This window comes from Lichenostomus cassidix, chromosome 10, assembly GCF_008360975.1.
Source record: "Lichenostomus cassidix isolate B80296 chromosome 10, HeHo_3.0, whole genome shotgun sequence".
Classification (NCBI taxonomy): domain Eukaryota; kingdom Metazoa; phylum Chordata; class Aves; order Passeriformes; family Meliphagidae; genus Lichenostomus; species Lichenostomus cassidix.
The window spans coordinates 19,494,964-19,517,302 of NC_139491.1; the positions used below are offsets into that span (position 1 = coordinate 19,494,964).

The following is a 22,339-nucleotide window of genomic DNA, read 5'->3' on the forward strand; positions in this document are numbered from 1 at the left end:
GATGGTGGTGGTGGTGGTGGTGATGAGACACCACTGGTGCAGCACCTTGAAGGCTTCTGAGTGGGCCCAGGAATTAATGCCCTGTTTTTCTGCTCTCTTCCAGGTTTAGAGCTTTGAAAGAGCAGCGATTAAAAGAGATGCAGCTGGAGAATGGCCTGGCAGGTAGAGAAGAGGATGGACTGGAAGCAGATGATGTTTTGGAAATTAAGGGCTCTGACCCATCTAAGTGGGAGGATAGCTCATTTGAAGAGCGAGTGAGAGCTGTAGAACAACATAAATCGCTGATGGAGAACAATCGAGTGAATCACATGGACTCACTGGATACTTCTCTGTACAAAAGGCATGAGAGAGCCAGCAGCCAGAGTGGGATGGACACCGAGGAGGAGGTTGTTGTGAGAGAGAGGCCCAAGTCACTGGAGGATCTCAACCAGAAAAAAGTGGTTCGTGCAAAGAGGGAAAGCCGGAGGATGCGTGAACTGGAACAGGCAAAATTCAGCTTGGAGCTGCTCAAGGTCCGCTCCACTGGCAGGCTGTCACCTTCGGAAGAGCGGCGCTGGTCCACTGAGCTGGTGTCTGAGGCACTGCATTCCCCTCAGGGAACCCCAGAGAGCGAGTGCTCTCAAGGGAGCTTTGAGTTGTTAAGCTGTGAAGATACTCCAAGCAGTAAACTTGTTTCTTTAGTCTTAGATGAGCACGACAGGCAGTTCTTTTCCACGGACTCCCTGCCCAGCAGTCCCCAGGGTCAGCTGCAGGAGAAGCCTTTCTGTGCAGCAGATGGGAACAGCGATTTGCCCGGCTGCAGACAGACTGCAGCAGACACAGAGCTGCCTGATAACCTCACCGGGAAGGACCGTGGGGTCAGTGACCCCCAGAATGTCATAAAGGCTCATCCAAGAGAAACCCTCCTTTCCAGCAACCTCCCAACTTTCTACGTTCCACCACAAGACAACATGAAGGGGAAGCTGGTGGAGAATAACCTGAGGAATAAAGGAGTGGAAAGAGAGGAGAGGACAGTTACGTTCTCCAAGGTCAGGAAGGATGCTGAGCCAGACCAGGGCAAAGCCTTGGGAAAAGAGGAGGAAGAGCAGAAACCCTCTACCAAGAGAGAGGAGCATGGGACAGTAACAGCAGCACAGGCCCTTTCTCCAGACTCTGTCATCAAGAGACTGGAAAAGCTCAACGTGGAGAAGGAGGAACGGCAAAAGCAGCTTCAGCTGCAAAATGAGAGGGAGATGATGGAGCAGATCCGTCAGCAGAAGGAAATTTTGGAGAGACAACGCAAAGCCTTCGAGCAGCAAGGGAGGGTAGAGGCTTTGCAGAGGACGGAGCAGAGCAGAATGAAGGACTTGTCCCTCAAACCAGCCAAAAAAGCAGACAGCCGGCCTCAGTCGGTCCTTATCCTGCACCCCCAGGGCAGAAGGGAGCACAGCCCCACCCCAGGTATGGCTCCAACCTCAACAGTGGACATCAAAGGTCTCACTGTTGGGACCAGGGGAAGCTCTCCAGCCCACAGTGCCCCAAAAGACCGACCTGTCAGCATGTTTGTGGAGCGGAGAGAAGGTCTGGAACCCCGCTGCCATTCCAAACCAGCTCTGGACCCCAAGGACCACCCAGGCAGCCATTTCTCAAGGACGGAGCGCCTCTGGCAACCTCGAATGCCCAGCCAGGCCACTGAGGAGACGAGGGCAAGTTCCATGTTCTTCACGCCAAAAGACAATCCCTTCGGCCTCCAGTGAGTAAGGAGATGGTGGGCTTTCTCCTACACTTTCTCCTAGGCTTTCTCCATAGGCTCTTTCTTCTGCTAGGGACCTTTTTATACAAAAAGGGTCCAGAACATAATTTCTGAAGTCTGCACAAAACCCACAGTGAAACAAAAACAGGTTTCTTGATCTTCTAGCAATGAGCAGGTAGAAAGGGGAAGGAAGAAGAGCTGGAATACAATTTCTCACTCTCTTAAAGCATTATATAATCCAGAGGAGATAATCATGGACATTAGCAGGTGAAGGGAGTCAATAAGGAGGCTCAATACTGTTTTCATTTACACCACATGAATGGTGACAGTTTATTTCTCAAGGTAATAGATGATGAAAAAGTTCTTAGGATTTTTGGGTGGTTGGCATAGAAATGACCCTATGAGGCAAAAAACCTCAGGATTTTCCTTGTTTACCATATAATTAACACATCCAGCAAAGCCATTTGGACACTGACCATTGCAGAAGAAAAAACAGCAGCTCTCCAGAGAGAGTTTGGAAGTGAATGCACTTTTGAGACTGTATCACTCACATATGTAATTAATTACACCTGTAATGGGCTTAGCAGTCGCTCAGCTCTGTTGCATTGCTTAACCTTGGGCTGCACCAGGGTCTTGAGATGGCAGCAAGATCCTGGGACAATGTTTGCTCCCACTCTTGTGTTGCTTAAGGTGCCTTGCCTATTTTTGGGGTGGTTTTGGCTGTGTAGCTCAAAAAGGACATAAACCCCGCACCCCCAAATCGTGCTGCACCCTTCCCAGGGCAAAAGCTCCCAGTGAATGACTGTTCGTAACTCCGGGTACCTCCAGGTGTAGTCTTGTGGTTTCTGTGCCATTGTGACGGGACAAGATTCCCATTTAAAATTTCTTTTCCTGGTTCATGCGCAGAACCAACAACAGGAAAAAAAGACATAAAAATTGCTTTATTTTAATTTTTGTTCTGCAACAGAACAGTCACATTTGAGAACCCCAAAGTACAAAAGTAGAATCCGTAACCACCTTGTTGGATAAAGTTGACAGGCAGACTGTTTTCTCTTCTTGTTTTTTGGTATTAAGTCCAATCCTGAAGAATTCCAAGCAATTCTGAAACCCCGTGACCTCAGGCTTGCAATTTGATCTTGACTGCTTGGACTGCGTGCTCCCGGGACCCGGGCTGGCGCAGTGGGAAGGTTTTTGGGAGAGGATGAAGCATCTCTGTTCTGTTGTGTTTCAGCAGAGAGGCAAATCATCAGTGCCTTTCCAAGGGTGAACCAGCACGGAAGCCGTTTAAGATGCCAGGGTCTGGCAGAGGAGAGGTGAGTTGTGACTTGTTTATTTTCTCTTTTCATTGAAAGGGAGAAAAATAACTTACTCTGCCAGTTTTCCCTCAAAGACTTCAAAGAAGTGTACTCTGAAGCATAAGGGCTGCTAGACATGGATAGGGAAGGGGGATATGACAGCACAGTAATCTCCACATCTTCTCTTAAAATAAAAGGCCCTGTAGGAATAATTTGGAGCGGCTCTGGAAAAAAGGATCATGTGATCCTGATGGCAAACACTGTCCAACGCCGTCTTGTCTTGGTTTGACGTAACGTCCGTTTGAGTAACATCCATGATTGTCCATTTTCACTGTCCTGTCTTGGTTTTTGTTCTTCCTGGTCCTTCGCTGTTTTCACTAGACATAATACTGCATCCCTTCTGTGGAGTGCAATGTCACTCAGAGATGTCTTAAGGCTACATGGGTAGAGTCTCCTTTTTACTTTAAAACCCTTCTTTTCGTTTTGTTTTGTTTTGTTTTGTTTTATCCTTTGGTCAAGCAGGTGCCCAGACCGAGCCATAAAAAGAAAGCCCGCATGGCGCGGACACGCTCCGATTTCTTGACTAGAGGTACTTTTGCTGATGGGGAGGGGGATACGGAGGAAGAGGATTACGATGGCAGTTTTGAGTTCCTTCTCTCCTCTGAGCACCCTCCTCACGCTGAGGAGATACCCGCAGCCCGCCTGGGGCAGGCCTGTTACAGTGACTCCGAAATGGTAATTGTGTCCAATGTGGCGGGGGAAATGAAACCCAGGGAGTGAGCGGAGCTGCGGGAGCCTTTCTTTGCTAACCTTAGCTGCACTGATCCCTCCAATGCTTCTTTTCCCACTCCCAAGGATGCTGTAGATGGGTAAATTTGGCAAACATAGCAAAAGTGGAGGCAAAACCATGGAATCACAGAATGGTTTGGATTGGATGGGACTTAAAATCTCATCTAATTCCAACCCCCTGCCAAGGGCAGGGACACCTTCCACTAGACCAGGGTGCTCCATCCAAAATATATTTCTTAATCCTGGGTTGATTCAGTATCTGCCACAGTTCCCCAGTTTTCCTGGAGCATTACAACTTGTATTGCACAACTACATATTTTGGGGGCTTTAACCACAATCCTCCCGTTGGAACCTTTGGGTCTAAAAATGGTCTATACACATCAGTAAAAAAAATGAAAATAAACATTGTCCAAAAAGCAATAGACAACAAAGAGATATAAATCCTGCATCTTCTTTTACTTTTGATTTTTCATCCTTAGCCACAATATCCAATGATTATTCAGTCCTCAATTATCAGAGTGATGCTGGCAGACAGCAGCTCAGAGAAAGCAAAACCATGGAAATTGGGCAACAAAAGCATAGTGAGAGTGAAACAGTGGGTTTAAAACAAAGGCAACCAACCTGAGTGATTTTTCCAAGCACAGTGATGAGTATCCCTTGGCGGGTCCAACATGAGCCTGCGCCGTGGAGCTTTTGCATCTCAGGCTTAATCTCCCACCCACATAAGCTGCTTCTGGAAAATCACAAACCAAGAGGTTTCAGGAGTGGGAAAGACCAACAGATCCAAACCCACTCACAATTTTTTCCTGAGGTGGTGGAGATGTTCACATAGGAGTGTGGATAAACACCAGGAATCATCTCCTGCTGTGAGAGTTCAGGTGGAGCATTGCGTAGGGCTGCCTTGTTCCTCTCAAGCTGCAGTATGGAACGTGGAGCTGAGTATAAAACCAAAAAAAAAAAGCGTGAAACCCAGCATGAAAGCCACAGATTTGTTTTGTGCCACACCATTGCTGTGGGTCTGGCAACCATCCCATGCGATCCTTAAATCTGCTTTTCCAAGAAAAGCAGGTAGCTGAGGAGGGCTTTTCGTGACTTTTTTTTAGCAGCTCTTAATATAAAGGATAACTTTTCCCAGCATAATTTCCTCACTGGAAGAGGGCAAAGATTTACAAATTCCATGAATTTTTAAGACTGCTCTTGATAAATTTGCTGGGGATTTGAGACAGGAATACTTTAAACCTGACTGAAAGACACATCTCTATGGACTGAGATCACTTGGCTGCACCTTTGATCATGTCCCTGCTTGTGGATTGGGAAAGGGAGAATTTTACATAGTAAAGTGTACCTTTTTATGTAGAATCATAGGAATGTTTAGGTTGGAAAAGACTTCTAAGATTGTTGAGTCCTACCATGAGCCCAGCACCACCTTGCTGACCACCAGACCATGGACCCACGTGCTGTACTTGGAGTGCAGTGCTGTGCTCCTGGAGGCTGCCCATGTACAAAGGGGAATTGTAGCTGTAGGAATCATTCGCACTGGGGTGTGAGAAGTGCTATGCTGGTGCTTGGCAAGCTCCATCCTTGGGAGCATCTTGGCTCATTGCACTCCTTGGAAGTGCTCCTTGGGATTCTGCTCACCTGGTTTAACCGCTCTCACCGCATGCAAGTAGCAGTAGGTGCCACCTCTCTCCTTTCGCTGCTGTGTCCCTCTTCTCTCCAGCACTGGTTCTAACTGGTGATAAGCACTTTTACCCCTTGTGTGGTTGAATTCTGCTTTCTAGGCCAACACTACCCATGATATCGTGTGCACCACGCTACCCTCTGTCTGTGTATCCTGACAATATGTCCAGTGTTTCCATCTGTATTCTGTGTTGCAGGTTTGGGACCAGCCCTTTGGCTTGGGGCTTTTTTGGGTCAGGATCATCACAAATAGTGAAATTTTAGGGACTGTTTATTTGTATTTATTGGCAGAGCCCTGTTGGGTGTGGCAGATGGTGGAGCAGCCTGTGATAATGCCAGACTGGTGCCTGTTGGGGTGGTTTGGGTACAAACTCAGGAGGTTGATGTCTGTGGAAACGCATTGGTCATGTCTTGTGATGGTCACATGATGGCGAGTGTGGCAGCTGCCGTGTGTGGTCTAGTTCCTGTGCCAGTGAATAGCTCCTTCATGCAGCTCCTGCCTCCAGCTATAACTTTCCAAAACAGCCTCTTTCCATGTTCTGCTCAGTAGCCAAGGCTGCTGGATGAATGGATGGATGAGAGATCATGTGCAGCCCTATGGAGTCGAGCATGTGATAGGTTGCCAGCTGCACCGTCTGTTTTGCCCATTTTTTTCTTGGCCTTCAAGTCACTGATTGTGTATCCCAGCTGGTGAGTAGAGGCCCACCGGAATCCAATGCTCCTGACCCACAGCTCTGGTATCCCAGAGCATCAGACACCTAGAGCATCTGCAGCCAGAGCTGAAACCTGAGGGGCACCACTATGTGAGGTGGCTGCTGCAGGTGCAATTGACTCCGAAGTTCTTTAAGGATTAAGGGCTTCCTGACACCAAATTTTTTGGCTGGCGAATAGCCACGGATTAACCTCCCTTGTGGTGAGACACAAGTGGGAGGAACAGCTCCTGGCTGTGGTCAGCACGTTAACACCACTTTGGTTTGGCACCTAAGCCTGGAGAGCTTTCCTGCGAGCAGCCGCATAAATGAAAAGCCTTGGCTAGAGGAACCACACCAGAAATACTCTCTGGAAACATCCTTAGAGAGTGGGACCTGGATAATAAACCAGTCATTTTGTTTCACCCTCCACAGTAAAGCCATGAATTAACAAACATCAGTCCAAGTACCTGCCACCAGCTGATCCCAAGCGCAGCTGAAGAACCAGCAATGAAAGATCTCTTGTCCTAAGCCATTCAGAGGGAGCTTCCGGAAGTTTTTCCATGCATCACACAGCACTGCTGCCTGCTAGGATGAGTCCTTTGGCCATAGTTAACTTATGGGTGGGTGAAGCACAGGTTGCTCTTACAGAGAAAAAATACTTGTCCCCTCTTCATCCAGGAGACAACTCAAGACCCTTAGTTATTGCCATTTGCCCTCATGATACTTTGTGGTGTTCCCTAACAGGGGATTTTCTGGTGCAGATGCTCATATTGACATCTGAGAAGGCTTCCCATCCTTTCCCTTAAGAGTTCCCTGGCAGAGAACCTAAACCAGAAGGATCTAGTACCAAAAAATGTCTTTTAGCCTTTATTTACTAATGCTGGAAACTCAAAAGGTTGAAATTACTCAAGAACAAAACCATATTGTGGGTGCAAATATTTAACAGATCATTTTTACAAGTAGTAGGTTTGGGCTGGATGGAGATCACTTTTATCAGTTTTGAATTGTTTTTTTCCGAGTGTCCATCCATAATTTCTGTGTGATCATCACCTAAATGCAAGAATGACAGAAACAAAAACATCTTTTGTGGTTTAGGCAGCTCCTGACTTTCCCAGTGGTAATTTTGCCTTACATGCTGCCATCTCCTGGCTGGAAGAGAGGTTAGTCCAGGAGGGAAAAATAAAACATGGGAAAAGGGTAAATATGGCAAATGTGACCCTCTCTGTGTCGCTGTTGAGCAGCTAGCAGAGTAATGAAAGCACCAGTTCTCAGTGGCAAGAAGGAATGACCTTTATTGTTTTGATTTCATTACATATATAGAGTTCTCAAAAGTTACCCAGATTGGTCAGTCAGAAGCCTTCCCCCAGGCCTGATTGGCCAGGCCTGCACTGTCCAAGTTCTGGGACACTGTTCCAACAACATCCAAACTTTATCTATATTTATAAAACACAATAAAATTTCCCATGGGAAAAACCTGTGCTAGCCACATCTCTGCAGCTTATTTTTTATAGAATTTTATTTAAAATACTTTTAATAGAAGTAAAATGAATGTTTTAAAACACAGAGCATTCAGTTGAGACACTGAGGTGATAGGAAGGCTACAGGAGATATTTGACCATCATCTCCCAAATCCTTTTGTTCAGCCTAATTATCCGCTTTCCTCATGCTGAAAGTCTCTCCTCCAGGAGTCCAGCTCCCAAATCATGACTACAATTGGAAAACAGAACAAAAAATTTATATATTTTTTAAATATGGCAAGTCTGTTTCTGGGCTACTTCATGGGATCCTGTTAGGTTGAATTATTGCAAATTCATCCTACCCTTAAAAATGATCCAAGGACATTTTAAATGATGGCAAAGGTGGAGATATTTTCTATTAAAGCTACAAAATTTCTTTGTTAAAGGGTCCATTTTGGTGTGTCCTTGGCACAAAGGCTTTGGTCTATTTTTCTGTAAAGTCCTCAACAAGAATTGGAGGAGGAATCTTTACTGGGACAGATCCAGGAAGTTGAAGGTTCCCTTGGAGAATAACTTCATCATGGCTGATGGGACACTCTGGGATGGAGAGATGGAATGTCTGGATGAAGATGGTGGAAGAGCTGTACAGGCTATGCAATGACACGTGGCTTGGTGCAAACTGATTTTCATCACTGGTTGCTCAAGGAAGAAGAAGGTTGGACCTGGATGAAGAGTTGGAGCAAGGAAAATGTCTCTCTTTATTAGGAGCCATTAGAATATTTCTCTGGGGGCTCACCAGGACTGTAGATTTGCACCTGTAGGCAAATAGAAATAAAGATGTAGGAGACTAAATAACCGATTTTTTATAGGGGAAAAAAAAATCATCTGATATCCCAAGAGCTGTCTTGTTTTTAAATGCTTCATGCTTGGAATCATTACAGACAGTGCAGCGATTTGCCTCTGGGGAAGGCCAGGCCAAGCTGCACAAAACCATGTCCCAGGGGGAGATTGGGAAGCTGGCGGCCACACAGAAGAGTCTGACTCCGGATGGGAGGTAGGAATAATGACTGGAGATGGGAGACAAGTCCCTCCCATGTCCCTCTTGCTCTCCATCACCTTGAGCCACCCAGGCTTCTCTGGAGCTCTACCTGCCAAGGCCAGCATGAGTTACTCGTTCCACCTTTCATACAAGACCATGGCCATGCCCAATTAGAGAGGTGTCCTGCTCACACTGCAATTAAGTTTTGATGATATGGGCCACATATCCTGTCCCAAACCACCTAATCTCATGCATGAAACTCACCTTTGTTGAGGACAAGTATCCATCTTTCCGTGGTAGAAATTCCATGGATTTATCTCCTCAAACACCAGGAAGGTCCAGGAGGTTGGGGTAGTTTTGGGTAGAAAGGCAATTCCTAATTAAGGCAGTTCCTCTTTTCATGATTTATATCCAGGCCTCAACGAGCCAAGATGAGGTTCTGGGTGAAGGGAAAGCAGGGGGAGAAGAAGACCCCCCGGGAGAAGCTCGCTACCCAGTCTGAGCTGCTGGAGCTGTACGCAGAGCAGGAAGCCCCTGGCAGGGAGGTCATTCCTGGCTTACAGCTTGGTGAAGGTATGTGGTGGGGGGACATGGGACCAGTTGTAAGGAGCAGAGAAACTGGGTTGAGAAGTCGGGATATGTCCTTGCTGGTTCATGTCTCTTAATTCATGGATGGTGTCAACCCAGAGCGATGGCAAGTAGGTTAGAGGGTGGGATCCATAACAGATCTCAAGGAATTCCATGTTACTAATCCTCCCGACCACCATCTGGACATGGACAGATGTTTCCGCTCTTGAGAGAGGAAATAACCAAAGCAGAAATGACATTTAATCTTCCTGTGAGTTCTACACTGGGCTTTTCTCCTCCACAGGTTTATTCCAATGCCAGTCTCCGTTTTTTAGTGGCGCAGTTATTTTTAATCTGCTCCTACATCTCTTTCCCTCCTTTCATTTACCACCAGCAGAGCTGGGTCCGCACCACCTGACACCCCCACGGAGTCCTGAGCTCTCTGGCATCTATCGAAGGGAGTTCAAGGAGAACAAGGAACCATCTCCCAAAGTGAAGCGCAAGCGCAGTGTCAAGATCAGCAACGTGGCTCTGGAGCCTGTGCAGTGGCAGAATGACTCCCTGCAGATCATAACCAGCGCCAGTGACCTGAAGAGCATGGATGAGTTCCTCCTGAAAAAGGTAACTCCTGCTTTCACTGCTCTATAAATCAGCACAGAGACCAGGAGCAGAAGGAGGCAATAAAGTCAAAATGATCCTGTGGGCAGCTGTAGCAATCCTAATAATTCATCCAAGGGTACCAGGGCAGGGCTGGGAGAAATTTTTGGTTTTCATGCAGGAGAAACCACCTGGTGATCATGGTGAAGCAGCACTTCTTAATGCTGCCTCATCTCACACCAGCTCTGCTCCAGAAAAAGGGACATAGGTGCAAAAACCCCCTTGTTTTCCCAGATTAGTGAACTGGACAACGAGGATAGCAAGAAGGACACACTGGTGGATGTCGTGTTCAAGAAAGCACTGAAGGAATTCCGACAAAACATCTTCAGTTTTTACTCCTCAGCATTGGCGGTAAGTGACCAGCGGTGGGACTTCCACCTTCAGGAGAAACAGGACATTCTGGGTCCTCCTGGTGGTACAGGTGTTGCCAAGCCTTCTATTCCTGGGCTGTTCATCCCAAAGGATGGATGTGCTTTCTCTGTATTCAGTCCCATGATCTAAATTTGGACTAACTCTCCCTCATGAGCCAGCTCTCAGGATACGTTGGGTGTAGATTCCTGATCCTCATCACAACTTTGCTCCCAGCCAAAGGGGAGATGACAGAACATCAATAAACTCAAATTTGCTACCGAAAGTGCCTGGAAACCTTTGTGTAATCTTTGCGAGTAGTGGAGATGTCTGATCCTTTTTTCCTTCTCTTTATCATGTTTGGGCTTTCCCCGAACAGCTGGAAGCCAGTGAGGTTGAAATAATTTTCTGGAGAAGAAAAAGTCTACAGCGAAATCTGGGCTGTATAAAAATCACTTTTCTTTCTGTTTCTGTGTCCTTAAAAGATGGATGATGGGAAGAGTATCCGCTACAAGGACCTCTATGCCTTATTTGAGCAGATTCTGGAGAAGACCATGAGGCTTGAGCAGAGGGACTGGAGTGAGTCTCCAGTTAAAGTCTGGGTCAATACCTTCAAAGTCTTCCTGGATGAATATATGATAGAGTACAAACCCCTGGACTACACCGCAGGGAAGGTACTCAGCACTTTTCTTAAACTCCCTTGAAGGTTTGGGAACTGTCTTTCCATGGAGTTGTGCCTCTGTAGACACCGGGGACCCTCTGTTGTCTTCTCTGCTTTAAGCTGAGCTGGACAAAGCAAGGTGTGACTCACTGGTTGTGTGTCATGGGCTCACAGTTCACGTCTGGGCTGAGCTAGGCTTGGCCAAGGATTAGATGTTGTCTCCAGGGCAAAGCTGCAACTCGCTGGCTGGAAAAGCAGCTTCTCGGGGGTTTGTTCAACCTTTGAGGGACAGTGAGATACACCCTCTCAGGTCTCCTGACCACTTCCCAAATGACCGCACACATCACCATGGGCTGGGTTGCCGAGAAGGGGACATGGGCAGTGGCTCAGGTCTAGGCACAGTTCTTAGAGCAGTCAGAGCCTTCATTGTGTCCCAGACCTGATCTCCTCACTTTCTGCCGCATACTGTCTGCGAGGCCAACCACAGGATCTGAGGCTGGGCTTGGGAAATGGTGTCTATTGTACAAGTATCCCATCTCCTGGCTCTTCTGCTCCAAGTCCTCTCCAGCCTCCTCTCCAGGCAGGTTTTCTTCAGGGCAAGCTGAGCATTGTGTTCTTGGGTCGCTGATGGTGGGGTCAGAGCTGGAGCAGCAGCTACTCCCAGCTCCGAGGTGCAAATGGGGAGAGCTTTCCAGGGAAATTCCAAAAATTGAGTGATCCATTGGAGAGTTGTCTAGAGTGACTCCCCTGGGGCTTCAGGTGCGGTGGAGGATGGGGCTGGAAGGCACTGGGCAATGTTAGATATGAGCCCACTGTACTCTTGACCTGGTGAAACTGCCCGAAAATTCACTTAAATCTCTTTTCCACACCAGGTGCCAAAAACAGAACGAAAAAAGAGAAGGAAAAAGGAAGCGGATGTGGTGAGTGGTGCCTGCACATTAAAAAATCAATGTCCTTGGGGCCAGAATGACAAGAGACTAGCTCATGACGCGTCCTGGGCTGAGATCTGAATATCAGCCATGAAAGGACATGTTAGAAAGATGCTTGAGGTGGATTTGCTTTGCTTGATCAAGGATCATTTGGGTTGGCTCTGAAAACACTTCCCTCCTCAGCCAAGACATAAATGTAATGCTGAGGGTTGTTAGAGAAGAGCTGAGAGCAAATCGAAGTCTTGCTCCGGGTTTCTGCATAAATTGATAGTGATTGTTTTACATCTCTGGGATTAGAGGTGTAGGACATTACATGTCCTGTTTTCCTAAGGGATATGATGGTACTAGGGAGGGTGCAGGTGCAGAGCCAAAAAAAGGGGCCATGGATGCATAGAAGACCTTCTTAACATGGAGAAGTTGACCAGCCAACCTCAATCAAAGAGTTTCCAACCTGCTTCCATGATGGTTTGGTTCCCATACAATCTGGATGTTGGATTGGGTTGTCTATGGGGTTGTTAGGTTGAAAAGGAACCAAAAATAGCAAATAAAAGCAAGTAAGAGCTAAAGTTGAAGAGCTGACTGTGTTCATCTCCCCATTTTGCAGCAGTCGGAGCACCAGCTCCCTTTTCTCACCACCTAACCTTTATCCTGCAGGTGGAAGAGCACAATGGTCACATTTTCAAGGCAACCCAGTACAGCATCCCCACATACTGTGAATATTGTTCCTCCTTAATCTGGATCATGGACAGGGCTTCTGTTTGTAAATGTAAGCATCCTTTCTTTAGTCCTTTTCTTGTGCTTATGTCACAGTGATGAGTTTGGGGATTTTATAATGTGTTCACTGCTGTTTCCTCCAACCCCATGCTCAAATAATTTGAATTTTTGTCACATCTGAAGAACTTTTGGGACAGTTCCTAAGGTTTCTGAAGCCAACAAGTAAGTCCATCCCAGCAGTCCTTCTTGGCACAGTTAATGAGCTTTATGTTACACATCTTATCCCATCAGGTCATGTGGTCATCCCATAAGGTCAAACCACATTTAAGTGTACCAATAGGACAATAAAGTCAGGTATGGAAATATATCCTTGGGATCTTGTGGGGATCCTGCCTGTGGGGATCCTGACCTTGGCAGACTCATTTGGCCTCACCTGTTCGACCTCCAGGCATGTGAATTTTTGGGAAGATCAGGAAAATGGAGGAGGGACGATTGAAACGGTTGATCCATCTCTTGGGTTTTTCCAACATTTCTGTGATGAGGTTGGCAGCATCAACCCTGGAGCATTTTAGGCCCAGTGCAGGAAGAATACAAATTAGGTGCCATTTCCAGTCTCTAAGGGTATCTATAGCTGATAGGGTCTGATAGCTCAGAGTGACTCATGAATTATACTCTGAATTGATCTGTCAGGGGGTAGAGTTTAATGTTTCACGGACTTGTATTTGAAGGCTTCATTATTTTTGTTTGAGTGGATCTAATACAGACTCGGCCCATAGAAACTGCAAATCCAACATGCTTTTGACTTAGTAGATCTGAGAAGAGCTACTCAATTCATATTAATTCCTATTTCTCCAGCAGTGTGACTTTTGGGATGATTAAACACTCCTTTTCTCTGTTGCAGTATGTAAATATGCTTGTCACAAGAAGTGCTGTCTTAAAACCACAACCAAGTGCTCCAAAAAGGTAAATGTCTCTCATTGTTTTGCTTTCATTAAAGACCTTCAGACAGTGATCCCAGTTTGTATAAAAATTACTGGAGGTGCAAAACTTGCTAGAATACTGGCAATAACTCTCCTTTGAGCAGGAGATTGGACCAGAGATCCCCAGAGGTCTCTCCAGCTGGAGTTTTGTAGGTATTTTGGGAATTACGCAGTGATGAGTCACTGTAGATCTCCCCAGTCATGCAGCAGATGTTGCAGTGTTGTTCCCTGCCTTGTAACCACACAGAATAATAGGAATTTCCTCTCACTTTCTAGCTTTTAAGGATTTGGAAATGTGGGATTATTCTTGGAAATACAGGTTATTTCTCATGCCAACAGTCCCTGCTTTCTGCAGCTGAGCGAGGAAGGGCAGGTGGAAGATGTTCACTGCCCTCCTTAGAGGGGAATTAAATATTGTTTACTGGATTTGAGGGTATGTGGAACAGGGAATGAGCGCAGCAGGTCATTCCAGCTAACAATGAATCATCAGGATTTGGTGGATTTTTTAAAAATAGCTTATTTTGTGCCCAGAGGAAGGAAATAGAGTGAGGATAATAATGAGTGGAAAGTTGTATCAGCTCCCTGCAAGGTTTCTCAGGGGAGAACAACCTCCATAATACACAGCTCCCAGAAAGCTACATAAGTCCATTCTTCCCAAGTCCATCTTCCCAATCTGAATATATACATTGAAGATGTGTGTGTGCATGTGTGTGTGTATGTGTGCATATATATATATTAATATATTTGTATTTTGAATATATATAGAACTTTTGCTGCACTCTTTCCCTTTCTGGCACTATTTCTGCGAGAGCTGGGAACATGTCATAGGAGTTTGTGCTCTAAAATCTTGGAAGTTCATTGAGATCTCTGATTAATTTTTTCAGAGACTCTTGGAGCCGCCTTCTTTGTTGTGAATTCTCTGCACAGGAAGGTTTTTGTGCCGCACCCAGGGAAGCGAGTTCACTGTGTCTTCACAGGTAGCTTTGCACTGGGCAGGTAGAAATTCTCTAGGAAGGCTCCAGCTTCTCTGTGCTTGGTGGATTCATGTTTTCAGCATTGTTTTCAGTGACAGGGAGCCACAAACCATCAATCATGAGAAAGAAACAAGGGGACCTTCCACACATCTGCCCCTAAGGTTTGCAGGATCAATGAAAGGACGACATTGAGTGGCAAAAGGAAAAATGCAGGAGTGGATTGTAAGGGGAGTTGGGACCTGGGTCGTGGTCACCACTGCCTTGCTGAAGGCAGAGTTGCAGCTCACCTTCCTTTAGCTAGGGCTGAGAGTTTGTGTCACTATTTTATTGGATCTTTTGACTTTTCCTCCCTGGAATCTCCTGTGCAGGAAGACTTTCTTCACATCTGAATTTGCCAGATATCAACTTTCCAGTGAGCATTTGCAGCTGGCAAAAGGATCCTTCCTGACACGTAGATGTAGATGGATCTTTTCATGTTCTTTTTTTGGCATCTTGTTTGTTCACTGATACTTTGTAACTGTCAATGATGTGAGTTGATTTAAACACCCAAGATTTAGACTTGCCTGTTCTGCTTCGTGCATCTTTGGGGGTTGAAATCATCCCTGGATGATTTGTGCCAGAGGGGCAGGAGGTGGAGGAGGACCATGCCCATGGCTCTGCTAGGCTGGGAATATAACCACAATGGGGTGGTTAAAGAAAGAAAATCCAAACTTTTTTTCCTTCAAGTACACATCTAGAGACCAGGTTAGCATAGCAAGACCTATGTCCTGTCCTCCTTCATTAGACTCATGTATCTCCTGGATCAGCTGAAGGACTCAGAATAGTCGGATCCAAAGGAGCACCAGCATTGCCTCCCAGATGGATTTTAACCCCTTTTTCCCTTCTCCTGTGCAGCATGACCCCGAGCTCTCACCGCGGCAGTTCGGTGTGGAGCTGTCCCGGCTGACCAGTGAGGAGCGAGCAGTGCCCCTGCTGGTGGAGAAGCTCATCAATTACATCGAAATGCACGGGCTGTACACGGAGGGCATCTACAGGAAATCGGGATCCACCAACAAGATCAAGGAGCTGCGGCAAGGTCTCGATACAGGTAAGAGGAGGGGGTACAAAACCCTACATGGGGAGGAAAATCTCCGCACCAGTAAAGTTGGATGGGAGAAAGGTGGGATGCTTCAGCATTCCTGACTCTGGGCTGTGCCAGCAATGATTTCATGTCAGCGGCCATAACTCAGGTCACCAACTCATGTTTTTTTGGGAGCAATCCATGAAAAAAAGACGTTCTGATTGGAGGAAAATGCTGCCTTACTTACACCCCACCAGTCGATGACAGTGAGAAAAGAAATCCTGGTCCCACCTGAAGTTATTTGCACTGGAGAATGTATTGCTCTCTACTTCTACCATGTAGAAGTAGAAACCATGAAATCAGGTGCTGGATTTGTTGCCATTAAAAGCATGTAAACATTTTTTATTTTAGAATCGTTTATCATAGAACAGTTTGGGTTGGAAGGGACTTTTAAAGATCACCTTGTCCAGGCTCAGGCTTCATATTGATTGTTGTCTCTTGTTCTTTTCCTTCTTCCTCCATCTTGTGCCAAACCCAGACATCGAGAATGTGAATTTAGATGACTACAACATCCACGTCATCGCCAGTGTGTTCAAGCAGTGGCTTCGAGACCTGCCCAACCCCCTCATGACCTTCGAGCTCTATGAGGAGTTCCTGCGGGTGATGGGTGAGGAGCCTCCCTCACTATCCCATTTCCTCAGTAGAGCAAATGGTGGCCAGTTTTAGTGCCAAACTTTCAATTCACTCTTTGGGTCCAAACCAGCTGGTTTTGCCAAATTATATTTACCTGGTTTCAAAGTCTGATTTTTTGGCAGTAAGGGGTTTTTTTTTGCAAAACCACAGGCAACTTGGTCTCAATTTTGGTGACTTTTTTCAGCCCCCAAAGTTCTATCTTTTAAGTATTAAAATTAAGTGTTAAGAAGTACCATTTTAAATAGGAGGAAGAAGTAGAAACTGCCCCTAAATGCTGGTGGTTTCTCCACAGGCCTCCAGGAGAGGAAGGAGACAGTGCGTGGGGTGTACTCGGTCATCGACCAGCTCTCCCGGACCCACCTCAGCACCTTGGAGCGCCTCATCTTCCACCTGGTCAGGTACACTGGGCCTGGGCAGCTTTAGGCAAGGGCAGGATGATCAGGCATCCTTCTCACTGGAATAGCTGAGGCTTGAGGCAGGTGGGCAAGGGACAGGGAAGATCTTTTGGATCCGCCATGTCTTCCAGGAGGTGGCTGCGGAGCTGTTTCTCCAAAGGATGTTGTGTTAATGAGTGACCTCTGCTGTGCTCTGGTCATTTGTGGTTCCTGCAGGTCTGTGGTGCCTCTCACCACTACAGGGGCATGTTTTTGGATGGAAAGCGCTCGTCGTTGCCTTGGGAATATCTGAGATGTCTTGAGGTTTGGCTTGCTCCCTCAAAGCAAGATCGCACCATAGAAATGTCATCATCCATGCCCATGTGCAAGAGGTGTGCTGGAGGTGCCTCCACCTCTGACTTCTCTCTTAATCCCTATTTTTTCAGGATTGCCCTACAAGAAGAAACGAACCGGATGTCAGCCAACGCCTTGGCCATTGTGTTCGCTCCCTGCATCCTCCGCTGCCCTGACACAACGGACCCACTACAGAGCGTTCAGGACATCAGCAAAACCACCACGTAAGAGCCTGAGGCTGGGTGAGCCAGCTCCATCACCACGTTACCTCTCACATCTTGATAATCCCTGGGATGGGCAAATGGCTCAAAAATTGAGAACATTGGCATGGAAATTATAAACATGTAATTTATGCATCTAAATGCAAATAAATGCCTCTGCATGAAGATATTTCATGTTCTCTCAATCCCCAAGAAATTGTTAAACAGGGGGTTTGGAGGATCCCCAAGAGTGGATCAGCTTCTGCTCCTGCCTGGCACATCTCAGCAGGAAAAGGTGGAGCTTGTGCTGACATGGTTTTATAGTTAATATAGTCAATTTTTGGCAAGCAGATCTTGATTCTTACTTAATTTTGGCTTTTTTATTGAAGGAGGTGAATTGTTTGGTCTGCAGCAATATTGGTATTAATATATTGAGATTTATTTATGGTGTATTTAAGGTTTTACAGAGAAAAAGTGAAGCACTTGCCCAGATTCAGTTTGGCTCATATTAAATAGATTTAAAAATAGATACTGGAGTCAATTACAATAATGAAAACCCTCCAGTGAAGGTCTGGGCTTCTGAAAGAGGTGGTTTTAAGTCCAATAAGTATTAAAATTGTGGAAGACCAGAACATGCTTGGAGACCCAGCTGGTAGGAGCCCTTGTCCTTCAACAGGATTTCATTGTAGCTTCTCCCTCACACCTCAGTTCCAGCACATGCAATCATTTTACTACAAGGAAAGGACTATTATTTACCCCAAGCACTCTCCTGAAAACATTAAACAGTTTGCACAAGCTGCTGCAGTTACTGTGTGCAAGCAATTTGGACACAGCCTGCTTTCTCCAGGTTTGTATTCCACTACTCCCTTTTCCGGAGGCGTGATTTCTCTGCTAGAATTCTTGGCGATCTTTAATATCTCTAGTCTGAGTTCCCCGATCCATCCATAGCCTGTGATCACTCTTTTTAGGACAATTCCCACCACCCTCTGGCTTCCCGCTGGAGCCTTCTCCTCTGTGCTCTTCCATCTGGGCAGATCTTCAAAATAATCCTTTCTTCATAATAAAATGAGAGGATGTGCTGGAGCTGAGGGAGAAGCTACCAGGAAATCCTGTTGGAGGACAAGCCAAGACAAGACAGAAGAGCTCGAATCAAATGGCTTCCTCCTCCCATTTTGTCTTCTTTTGGGTTTTTTCCCCCTTAGTTGCGTAGAATTAATTGTCATCGAGCAGATGAACAAGTACAAGGCTCGTCTCAAGGACATCAACAGCCTGGAGTTTGCAGAGAACAAAGCCAAGAGCCGCCTCTCCTTGATCCGCAGATCCATGGTGAGATGCCAAAGCCCTCTGTCCCCTCCTGTCCTCTTCTTGCCCCTGTGGCCACCCGACCTTATCTTCTCCTGTTTATCCCAGCCCCCCAAATCCCTCACAACCTCCCACACCATCTCCCCCAGGGCAGGGACCCTCAGCCCTGTGGTGGCTCCTCACCTTTGCAGGGAATCATACCAAAGCATGAGGAGGTGGGAACGGTCCATGGAAACGTGGTCGTTCCTGCTCAGATATTCCTGATCAGTGTTTCCACCTTCATTTAAGCTTGTTTGGTCCTGAATTGAGTCAAACCTTTCACTGACCAGCTCAACATCACCCCATGGGTGACCTGGACCGTTGTTTTGCGTGCTCAGTCACATTATCTGAGCCCAAAATGACGTCCCCAAAGGCTCTCTCTGCTCCTGCATTGCCTTTTTGGGAGCCTCAAACCCATCTCATTGAGCTTCCATGCTTGCGGGGGGCCGGCGGGCTGCAGATGCTCCTGTGCTTGGCTTGTTGGGCTGCGGGAGAGGGACAGACTCCATGCAGCACCGTCAGCACAGGCTTGGGCTGAGGAGATGAGCAGCCCCTCTGCTTGGACCTGCCCTGTTGTGATCCTCAGGGACACATTGCTTCTGTTTTTTGGGGATGAAATCCAAGCAGGGGCTGCCCAAGATTGTGGAGCTGGTGCTGCAGAGCTGCCCCACTCATCTCAGTTAACCAAAAAAAACTCAAACTGAGCAGAGCGGGTTTTTGGAGGGGCGGCGGCATGTGCACTCTAACCTTCTGCTTTCCTTTTCATCTCCTCTCTAATCCAGAAGCCCGTACTAATTGCAGTTAGATTTATGAGCATAACCCGCAGTTCAATCCCGGTATGTATCAACGGCGGCCGCCGTGTCCCTCGTTGTGTGTCACTGCCGCTCATTCCAGCTCTGTCACACCAGCCATTGTCCGTGACCTGTCCGGTCCCGCCGCTCCTCGGAGCTGCCGTTCCTCCCGCAGGTTCCCTGGGCGCAGGAGTTCAGGGCCAGCGCTCAGCCATCCCTGAACGCAGCTCCTCGGAAAAATGCTTCCCACCCCTTTTCTCTTCCTACTTACTTTAATTTTCTATTTTATTTTCTTTTTTCATCCTGTGCTTCCTTCTTTTTTACTTTGCTTGACTCATCCCTTCCCACCTCAGTTTCTCCTTGCTCAGGATGAGTTTCAGCATCAAGTTGCTTTTACAGCGCTGCTGTTTCTGGAGGTGGTGGATAAAACCCTCAGCTTAGATGCCTCAGAGACCGCGAGGTGTTCAAAGGTATCCTCCACTTTGTTGGAGGAGGAGCACCACCACCCTGAACACAAGGTCAGGATGCCAAGGTTTGAATGAGGAGGAGTCCAGCAGCCCCTGTATTCCCCAACTCCGTCCCAGCTTGAGTTTGAGTTCTGTGAGATTGTGACAGGCAAAAAAAGCACCTGCAGGGTTTTGAGAATGCTCATAGAGCCATCTCCTTTCCTAACAGGCTCAGCCCATGATGAAGGTTCCCTCAAGTTTCCCCATTCTTCCACATCCGTCGGTGTCAGGAAGTGAAGAAGAGCAAAATTCAAGCTCTACTCCCCTGATGCTGAGCATGGCATTTCTCAGGGGCTCGAGTCCACGAGCCAGTGGGATCTTTGGGATCTCAGGGGTTTTGGCTAATAGGATTCAGGGAACTGTGCTTCAGCTCAGAAGCCCACGTGAAAGGTGTCATCAGAAGGGCGCAGCAGCGGCTTTGCTGGGGAAGAAAGATCTCTGAGATGTGACATTAAAACATGAAAGGGCTAAAATGGAGGAAATCTGTCTTTTAAGGGGAAAAAGGGAGGATCCTTTATCCTGCAAACCTGCTCTGGGCACATGGGTTGTCAGGAAGACCTGGGGATGTTGCAGTTTGCAGGGGTTAAATACAGGGAGCAAAGTCGAGCTGCAATGAGCTCTTCAACCCCAAGGAGACGCAGGTTCTTCCTGGGTAACCATTGTCAGGGGAGCGCAGCAAGTGATGGACATCTAGTCCTGGATATGTCAGGATCTGGAATGTAAGAGGTGAGATGTCTGGTCATGATAACGGTTAAGATAAAAGTTGTTTCATGTCTGCTGTGTCCCTCATCTCCAAGAATCCATCTTTTTCTTCTGCTCCATGGAGCAGATCTGTAGAGCTGCACCTCAGAAGATTAAAATAGCTATATATATAATAGCCCTCCATCAGTACTCAAACCCCAGTTTAAGTCCTATTTTGGTGTTGGTTTCAGTATTAAAAAAATGAGATGGTTCTTCAGAGCTGCATTAAATCAGGGTGAGTTTAGCTGTGGGCACAATGATCCACATTTATTGTCTTATAATGGACCACTGAAGGTGGTCCTGGTTTCTCAATCTCCTGTACATGAGATCAGAGCATGGACAACATGATTAGGTGGGAGTTCCTGTTTGCTGAAGGGGTCAGTGATGCTCAGGAAGTACCGAGGGTGGATGAGGAAAGGATGTGAGTCTTGATCCAAGGATAAAGAGGCAGCCAGGTGCCCTGAAATCAAAGTTTTGGTGATGCTCCCACCCAAAGCCACCATCAAGCTTCCCATCGCACGGGCTCTGGGCTTTGTGAGAACCCATCCTGCTGCCAGCTGGGCTTGCTTAGAGTCCAGGTTGCACTTGGTCTGTCAGTGTCATCCTCACCACTGCCATCCTCACCACCTACATCCTCAGCCCCTCCAATGTGTTGAGTCCTTCTGGTACCTCTCCCAGCCTGAAGTGAGGTTTTGGAGGGTCTAGCTTGCATCCGGCGGCGGCACACCGAGGACCGATGGCTGGGGCCATCTTCTTTGCTCCTTGGGAGAGCAGTGTGGTTGGTACCTGAGTGTTTGCCACATCACCTCAGCTGGTGGTGGTGACACTCTTGTCCCTCTTCAGGGCAAAGGACGCGTGCGGCGCAGTGCCTACCCCAGCCCAGCGTCCCCTGTCACTGGGCGCTTGCCCTCTGTGACGGATGTCCCTGAAGAGACCATGAGCAGTGAGGAGGCCATGGAGATGGAGGTGACAGAGCAGCAGCAGGTGGCCATGCAGCAGGAGGAGAAGGTGCTGACCGAGCAGATTGAGAGCCTGCAAAAGGAAAAGTGAGTCTGTGGCCGAGGGCTCGAGCCACATCCCCAACCTGTGTTGTTTGCTCGAGCCGTGTCCCCAGCATGATGTCGCTTGACATCACGTGGTTGATGACTGGAGGGTTCCACCCCTCCATGATCACTTGGCGCATGTGCATCCCTTTCTCCTTTCCACCTTTTTGGTCCTGTTGGGTCAATGGGGCTGGGTTGGTTTTGCAGAGAGGAGCTGACATTCGAGATGCTGACACTGGAGCCCCGTGCCTCCGACGATGAAACCCTTGAGTCTGAAGCCTCCATTGGCACCGCTGACAGCTCCGAAAATTTGAACTTTGACTCTGAAGGAGCCATCTCCGATCGCTCGGGTAAATCCAGGTGTTCTTGAGATTCTGGTGGATTTGCTTGGGTTGGAAGGGACCTTCAAAAGTCATGAAGTCCATCCTCCTGCCATGGGCAGGGACACCTTCCACCAGGTTTTTCTATTGCTTTGGGAAGGGTTATTTGGGGTTTTTGAGTTTATTTGAAGTTGACAGTTTAAATGGGTGGAGGGGGCAGGTTAAGTGTTTGAGCATGTGGCCCTGGGGGCTGGGTGGGAGCAGCCAGGATTGGTGAGGAGGTGAACAGTCCTCCAGCACCACCATATCATCCGGGATGGTTCTGCCTCCACTGAGATGCTGGGAACGTTGGCTTGCCTTCAATGGCACATGTCCCCAGGGAGTGGGGTGGTTGGATGCTGG

At 47.3% G+C, this 22,339-nt stretch overlaps 1 protein-coding gene across 13 annotated transcripts in view; it reads left to right on the forward strand.

Annotated features, from left to right (window-relative positions):
- Positions 1 to 22,339, forward strand: part of MYO9A (myosin IXA) — a 177,342-nt gene that overhangs the window by 151,584 nt on the left and 3,419 nt on the right. For 3 of the 13 annotated variants that reach the window (XM_085071095.1, XM_085071106.1, XM_085071104.1), the window contains 19 exons: positions 104 to 1,732; positions 2,964 to 3,045; positions 3,547 to 3,762; positions 8,587 to 8,699; positions 9,100 to 9,257; positions 9,646 to 9,872; positions 10,143 to 10,259; positions 10,742 to 10,930; positions 11,790 to 11,837; positions 12,501 to 12,612; positions 13,462 to 13,523; positions 15,409 to 15,601; positions 16,113 to 16,241; positions 16,560 to 16,665; positions 17,088 to 17,219; positions 18,398 to 18,521; positions 19,319 to 19,372; positions 21,418 to 21,620; positions 21,825 to 21,967. In XM_085071095.1, the coding sequence (XP_084927221.1) occupies positions 104 to 1,732; positions 2,964 to 3,045; positions 3,547 to 3,762; positions 8,587 to 8,699; positions 9,100 to 9,257; positions 9,646 to 9,872; positions 10,143 to 10,259; positions 10,742 to 10,930; positions 11,790 to 11,837; positions 12,501 to 12,612; positions 13,462 to 13,523; positions 15,409 to 15,601; positions 16,113 to 16,241; positions 16,560 to 16,665; positions 17,088 to 17,219; positions 18,398 to 18,521; positions 19,319 to 19,372; positions 21,418 to 21,620; positions 21,825 to 21,967 (4,037 nt within the window). The remainder of the gene's footprint in view (positions 1 to 103; positions 1,733 to 2,963; positions 3,046 to 3,546; positions 3,763 to 8,586; positions 8,700 to 9,099; positions 9,258 to 9,645; positions 9,873 to 10,142; positions 10,260 to 10,741; positions 10,931 to 11,789; positions 11,838 to 12,500; positions 12,613 to 13,461; positions 13,524 to 15,408; positions 15,602 to 16,112; positions 16,242 to 16,559; positions 16,666 to 17,087; positions 17,220 to 18,397; positions 18,522 to 19,318; positions 19,373 to 21,417; positions 21,621 to 21,824; positions 21,968 to 22,339) is intronic. The other 10 variants (XM_085071100.1, XM_085071105.1, XM_085071098.1 and 7 more) reach the window with 9 other exon arrangements.